The following is an 8,277-nucleotide window of genomic DNA, read 5'->3' on the forward strand; positions in this document are numbered from 1 at the left end:
GTTTACCACCACAAAGCAAGCAGCTGGCTCATTCTCACTGTCAGCCAGCTGAGCCAGATAATTACCCACTAACAGACTAAGTGACACACACACAGTCTCTCCGCTCTGGCGCACTTGCTAAATTGAAAAAGGATGTGCGCCGCGCACTCAGGTCTGCAAAGTTGCGTCACTTGATCACGTGACGTGTATCACTGTCAGATTACACTTGACGCTACCTCGGCCGGCACCTCCGCAAACCACCTAACCTAGCTGTCACTCATCTTACCGATACTACCACCTACTCAGGAGTACGGCACAGTGGCACACACACAGCAAAACTGCTGTGCTTAGCCTAAGCCTAGCCATATAGATTAATAAGTGTAAAGTGTATGAGTGATCACTGATCACTGCCAGGTGATTATGATAAAAAAAAAAACGGAAACAGACATTAAAATGTGGTCCGGTTTTCTTCCAAAGACTTTACCGGACAAAAATTCTAGAATACCGGACACCTGGCAACCCTAGTTGTACAGTAGGATGTCTATCTCCAGTAGATACCTAAAGGCAAACAGTAAACATAAAAAGAAACAGATTGTGTAAAAACAGCAAACAACTTACTTGTTTTCTAGCAAAATGAGCACTAAGACAGTTTTAGCATAGCCACTGCCCTCAGGGAGATGAGAGAGCTGACATATGGCTTTATTAAATAGGGCCCAATATGTTAATTTAAGAATAAAAAAAAAATTCAGTATGGTTGTTTTTAAAAATGACCTTATCAGCTAAAGTAAAGTAAAATTAACTATAGTATAATTAATCCGCCTTCCACACATCACATTATATTTAGCCTGGTGGCCAATGAGAAATTTTAGACGCAGTAGCATGCATCTAGGGCCAACATGTGCTTAGAATTATTATGCTGAAATCACATACTTAAGTAATGTACAAGCTCATGCAAGATTAAAGTAATTGTCATATACAATTTTGCCATTTTCATTTTGTGCATGTGCAGGTCCCTAATGGGCATTTTTGTAGTGATACCTTATGCACTCATCCAGCCTTTGTTTGGCGGCCAGGCTAAAGGTATTGGGTGGGGGGGGATGAAGAGGTTAAAGAGAGAAGCTTATCATTTTTAGATTTAAGACATTAAACTGCAGAGTTTCAACAATCAATAGGATTAGTTCACCACTGCAATAAAAGCTGTAATGTTGTTTAAACAACCATAAAATACAGTAGCATTTCATAATCAAAAAGGGCACAATAAAGACATTGCAAAAGCACTTAGAGGTCCATTTATCATTGTGCGGACGGACATGATCCGCTATAGCGAACCATGTCCACCGCACATCGATAAATGCCCACAGCATATGCTGTTGGCATTTATCATTGTGAACTGCTGGTGCAATTCCGCCCCCTGCAGATTTGCGGCCAATCGGCCACTAGCAGGGGGTGTCAATCACCCTGATCATACATGACCGGGCGGATAGCTATATGCCGCTTCTGCTTCTTAACTCCTGTATCCGGCGAGCCTGAAGGCTTGCGGGGAAACAAGGGGAACAGGGGCCATTCGGCCCTTGTTTAATAGACCCCATAGTCTGTATTTCAAATGAGTAATAATGGGGGGGGGTTCTGACAAATTTCAGTTAAATTATCCTTCCTGCTGCATCATGTGACAGCCATCAGCCAATCACAAAATGTGTATATGTATATACTGTGAACTCTTGCACATGCTCAATAGAAGCTGGTGCCTCACAAAGTGTGCACATAAACAATTGTGCACATTTTGATAATGGAATTGAATCAGAAAGTTGTTTACAATTATGTGCTCTATCTGAATCATAAAAGTTACATTTTGACTTTAGGGTTCCTTTAAAAAAGACAGAGCTGATTATTTTTTATGGCAGCTGGCTTGTTTACATTTCTTAATTATTTGTTAAAAAATGTGAAAAAAAGACAGTGTTCCAGATTTGCAAACATGTGGTTTCTATTTGTCGCTTCAACAAGTAAAGATTTCACCACACAGGATTGCTAAAATGAATTATGTGTGACTTTTTTGTAACTAACAAGCTTAGTTTAATTAAAAAATAATAATAATTTATTTTGTTGTTTTGCCTCCAGGCATTAGTTGCCAAAGGACCTGACGCAGCCTCACACAGTTCCTGTGAAATGTCACCTTTTAGCTCCAAAAGCGTCAAAGAAAGAAGAAATCGTAGGAAGAAAAAGAAACCGTCTGAATCGGAAGAGTACGGGGAAGAAACAAAAGTTCCTAGAGCCGAGTTTGATGAAGACAGTTTACGGAAAATGGTAGCGTTAAATATCTAGCGAGTATATAGTGTTTCACCAGTAATGTGCTGACCAGTAAATTAATCAAATTTGTGTTTTACAAATGTATATTATGTACCACAGGGATATGTGCTGTTTAGGAGCTGCAATGCTTGTGCCCTCCAAGTGGGACTTTACCTATGTATTTATTATGACATTTTTGGGGTTTAAACACAAAGGCCCAGATTTCAAATGGTGCTAAATTTTTATTGCTCTTGAGTGCTAACTGTGCTCATGGTAAAAAAAATAGTGCGGTCGGATTAGAGTTAAAGTTAAAGCACGAATGAAAGACTTAGACGTGCTAATGTTAGGATATCTACCGTGCTAACTCACTCTCCCCATAGACTTCAGCTGTGCTAAAGCCGAAGGTGTTCTAATATACTTTAAATAAATTCCTATGCACTTCATTTAGATGAAATTATTATTTTTATTTTAAAATATATATTTCTATATATGTACCTGTATATTTTTGTTAAGTATATATTTTTACTTATTTATCTACTGTATATGAATAAATACATATATATACTGTATATTTATAGATAGATAATGGTATTGTACATAAACACACACACACATACTGTATATATATATATATATATATATATATATATATATATATATATATCTATATACACAAAAATAAAAAAGATTTTTTTTTAAGTGAAGAACATATACATATTTATACATATAAACACATAAATACAGATATACACATATACATATTTATATATATATATATATATATATATATATATATATATACATTGGAGCCCTTCCCATTCAAACACTTTGACATATATCATATCCCTTTAAAAGTATTACTTTTCTTGATCTCAATCTTGAGTTTAGTAATGGTAAAGTCATTAGTACGACTCATTTCAAATCAGTAGATTGTAATAGTTATCTTGATTTTACCAGTAATCATTACCTTCCTTGGAAACTAAACGTTCCTTACGGGCAGTTTAAGCGAGTATGCAGCAATTGCAGCACACTTGCTGATTATGAAATACAAAGCTCGATTCTCAAATTCTCCACACATCATCAATAAGAGCTACTTTAGCGCTAGATCTGATGATAGGAATAAATATTTTGTCAATCAAAAAAATATCAAAAAAACAATAACTGAATTAGAACCGATGGAAAAATCCCCTCTTTTCATTACCCAATTTAATAGTAACCACCAACTAATACAGAATGCAATTACTAAATATTGGGGTATCCTAACTAAGGATCCGATTTTAGACAACTTAATAAGAAATGCACCAAAGGTTGCATATAAAAGAGCTCGTAATTTAAAAACGATCTTAGCTCCTAGCAAAACAAAAGGAATGTGTTCCCTGTTAACACGAAGACTAAGTCATCACTAATTTCTTATGGCAGTTACAAATGTATTAATAGGAGATGTAAATTATGTAACCATATTTGACATAAGAATAAGACCTTTAAATGTAGTGTCACTGGCCGTAATTATTCTTTTTTGGTCCATATATCATGTTCTTCTAAATATGTGGTCTATCTCCTCACCTGCTTCTGTGGGGTACAATACATTGGGCGTACTTGTAGAAGATTAAGCATCAGATGGTCTGAACAGCAACGTAACATCACAAATAACTATAAAAATCATAGCGTCCCGAGACATTGTAATCTCAAACATCCGGTAATAATAATTGTTACTCTATTACACTTATAGAGTTTATCCCCAAATCACATCTATATAATCATTTTTTTAGGTTAAGATAGAGGGAGACCTACTGGATCCATGTGCTAAAGAGTATGCATCCCACTGGGTTTAATCTTAACATAGATTTGGCAGCTTTCAATTAATATATTATTTGCTCTGGCATTTTTAGTGTCCGGTGGCTCTCCCCTGATTTCCACTTTTTACTCATTTTAGTATTATTGGGTCTGGGCTGTCATCCCCATGACTATCTAGGGTATGCCTATGTAGTCCTCTACAGCAGTGATTTTTAACCTTTTTTTTGCCGTGGCACACTTTTTTACATTAAAAAATCCTGTGGCACACCACCATCCCAAAATGTAAAAAAAAAAATCACACATTGTAGCCTAATACAGCATATATATATACACATACACACAAACACACACATACTGTATGTATTGTGCTGTTATGCCATGCCTCCTACAAACTACCCCTGCACTGGGAGTAAAAAACAAGCAAAGTTTAAAAAATATGTCACACTGTTGTCAGTCTGCCGTGGCACACCTGAGGATCTCTCACGGCACACTGGTTGAAAAACACTGCTCTACAGGTATGTGATTACCTCTGGTCCTGCCATCTTGTTTGGGTCCTCTTTAGCCTATTTCAGTACTGTCTCGTATGATATACGAGATTAGTAGGATTATATTGTAGCTCACCACCTCACATGGAGGTGACCTCTCTATATCATTGTCTCTCTCTGGTCCCTATGAGTTAGGTCCTGTCATGAGATGCAGGACATATGCAGGACACTGCAATGATGTTACAACTCTAATTTATTACAGAGCACAGGAGCATACATCTGGTCAGGTTGATTTCACTAACTCACTGCCACACAGACTACCGGATCTAAGCCCCGCCCCCAACTAGTGACATCACATCCTGCTCTCATCACAGGTCCCCTCCCCTCTGACACTCTCTGATCTCTCCACCCATTCCAGTCTAGTATCCTCTGGTAAGCTTTAAATCCTTAACAATTCCTTTTGGCCAGCTCAACAGATCGCTGACCTTATTGGCCAGCTTGCTAGACTATTAGTATGATACCTTTTCTCTCTGTAATTTTTATCTTCATTGTTATGGAGCTACATCTTACTGGTATACCCATGAGTTTCTGCACAGAGAGCACTTTAGGTTATTTTTAATCTTTCTCATTTGTATTATTATATATATTTGTGATGAATGTATTGTCAACATACCGGAACATTTTGTTCCCATACTGTGAGTCATGTTTCTTAGACGCACTTGAGATAGATTTGTATTTTATTTGTTAAAGTCTAGAATTTTTATATGTGCCCTATACCCCATATTATTGACCAGAGTCTATCTTTACTAGCCCATTATTGCGGCTCATCATCGGTCTTTGATTTTAGGTATTGAAGGTACTTTTTATCATTAGATATGCGCATATTTATGCGCGCATGTATATCTTTTTTGTATAATCTGATTTTAAAGTTATGTATTATGTTTTATGACATGTTTGATTCTAGTTAGTACATTGTTAAAAGCTCACCCATTGTTGACTGATTGTATATTCACCAGCCGACACCTAATAGTGTGTGATTTGACATTTCAGAAGGTGTGGCTTTACATCAGTCTCTGATTGGTTAGCTAGTGTTTTATATTTGGAGCAAGCAGTTGTTAGCTTATACAGCCTGATGAAACAGCACTTGTTGCTGAGAAACGCGTTGCTGGATTTTTGTGTAATAAATTAAAATTTACACATTTTCTTTTATCCACCTGCTCCAAGTCCTATGATTACTTTTGTGTCCATGTATGCCTATACTGTGTTGCCTGCCAATCTACAAACATGGTGAACCACAACTTGTGGTCTGATCCCCCAAGCCTATTGACGTGTGCTACTACACTGCACCTCTGATTGGACTATTTGGTCACCTGACTTCACGTTTGATGCTCCTGACGAATGTGTGAGTCTTATAGGCGACTCTGTGGGTCCCATGCTGTCTTGCCTGGCACTCCAGTTGTACCGCCACCTCTGTGAGTTGCCACCTTTAGGGGATCTGTTACATGCTTATTGCTGAGCAATCCAGACAATATTACACTATGTGGCACCTCTCTTTTTTTCCTTATTATGTTCGTATCTTTAAAAAAAAAATATATATATATATATATAATAAAATTATATTTTTTTTACTTTAAAAGTATTTATATGAGTGTTTTACATTATTTTAATGTTTTTCATGTATTTTTTTACCCTTACACTTTGCTTCAGGTGTCAAGTTGCTCTAATTCTTCTAGTGCAGTTTCGGCTTTTGCTTCAGCGCAACCTATAACTTTAAGTCTGTAATGTGAACACTATTTAACACGTTTTATGATATTCATTAAAAGTATAGGATGTGCTAGAGCGATGTCAGCCAGGATAAACCTTCTCTAGTAAATGTAATTTACCATGGAGTTGTTATATCAAGTTGCGTGCTAATGTTAAAGCGGTCTAGCAATATTGCTTATCGTGTCCCACGCTATCATTAGCACATGACTTGTAATCTAGCCCAAAATGAGCTATGGCCAGAAACCACAAAAATGATATACTGTAATGAACTAAAGTGTGGACACTGGACATGAATGAGACAAAAATCAAGGGTTGCCATAGTAACCCGTTCCTATGGGTGCCAGAAATGTAAATATAACACTAACCTCTCAATTACAGTAAGAAACAAAAAACAGGTGTTTTGCATGAGTGAGTTCTGATACAGCAAAGCCACATTACCATATAATGCTATGCGCACACTTACATTTTTAATTCAGATTGTAAATGGATCAGACTGAGAAACATCACAATTAAAGGGAATTTAAACTCAACATTTTTTCTTTCCTGGTTCAAGTAGAGAATACGATTTGTAAACAACTTTCCAATTTACTTGTATTATTTAATTTGCTTTGTTCCCAGATATCCTTTGTTGAAGAAACAGCAATGTACATGGGTGAGCCGATCACACAAGGCATCTATGTGTAGCCACCAATCAGCAGCCACTGAGCCTATTTAGATATGCTTTTCAACAAAGGATATCAAGAAAATGAAGCCAAATAGATAATAGAATTACATTTCAATGTTGTATAAAATTGTATGCTCTTTCCAAATCATGGATGGAAAAAAAAAAAAGGGTTTCATGTCCCTTTAAATTGAGCCCAGCTCAATAAAGTTTAGCAAATAGTCTTTTCCATCACAAAGGTTATATCTCACATTACAATAAATATTTGCTTGTTTCATGACTCCAAATGACTTGATTTTACCCACCCAGTAACCGTTCAGATTATAGATTTAAATACTAAACTTTGAAGGTGTCCACAGTCCATAAATCACTCATCCTAAAAAATAAAAGCTAAAATAAAGTCTGGTGCATCTGTCTCAAAGAGGAAGTACCCGGTGTACTAATCATTTGTTTAATGCCCAGGCCATTTCTGTCTGCACCTAGTTGGGATCTGATTGAATTGAACGTCCTTCTATCTTGTCAGCTGTTATATCACTTACACAGTGTACGGTTTGTGAAATAGCAATGGCACTTGCTTAGGGTTTTTAGCCATGGGTATAATTATAAGACACCAGGTCACTGTTAATTAAATGTGCCTATCTGCTATGAACTTGGAAGTTTGCTGAATAATGCTGAAATCTAAGCTCTGGTTCTAAGTATAATGTAGCCCTTGACAGAGTGACAAAAGGAGCAGGTGAACGTGAGAAGCAGAACGCAGTTAACTAACTGACCATTGTATTTGTTCCCAAAGTTCTACATTTATGTAAGTTAAACTGTTCCCAAACATAACAAAAATAATATCTAGATTTTTTTACAATGTTATTTGGTATGTTTCCAGGACAGTTTGAAAAAAATAAAGAACATTATTAGAATAAAGGCCTTTCCTATATACTAGTACTTTAAAGGTCCATTATAACTAAATAGTGACACCCCAACTCTAGGTGCTAAACCCCTGCAAATGAGTTAAATGCATAGTTAAAGTACCGCTCAGGAGCAGCAGAGCATTGCGGGTCCTGAGCGGAAACCGCCAGTCACTCAGTCAGCAGCAGTAATCGCACAGCTGGGTCGTCAGACTTCTGGACACAGTAGGAAACCTAAGACATATACATAAACACATGCACATATATACTAAAACACATGCACATATATACATAAACACATGCACATATATACATAAACACATGCACATATATACTAAAACACATGCACATATATACATAAACACATGCACATATATACATAAACACATGCACATATATACTAAAACACATG

The 8,277-nt window shown here is 36.6% G+C and overlaps 1 protein-coding gene across 1 annotated transcript in view; it reads left to right on the forward strand.

Moving 5' to 3' along the window:
• LOC128660139 (sodium channel protein type 4 subunit alpha-like) overlaps window positions 1–8,277 on the forward strand; it is a 659,663-nt gene that overhangs the window by 276,941 nt on the left and 374,445 nt on the right. Inside the window, 1 exon segment of the mRNA XM_053713786.1 lies at window positions 2,095–2,280. Coding sequence (XP_053569761.1) covers window positions 2,095–2,280 — 186 coding nt within the window.

The sequence above is a fragment of the Bombina bombina genome, chromosome 5 (genome assembly GCF_027579735.1).
Source record: "Bombina bombina isolate aBomBom1 chromosome 5, aBomBom1.pri, whole genome shotgun sequence".
NCBI classification, from domain to species: domain Eukaryota; kingdom Metazoa; phylum Chordata; class Amphibia; order Anura; family Bombinatoridae; genus Bombina; species Bombina bombina.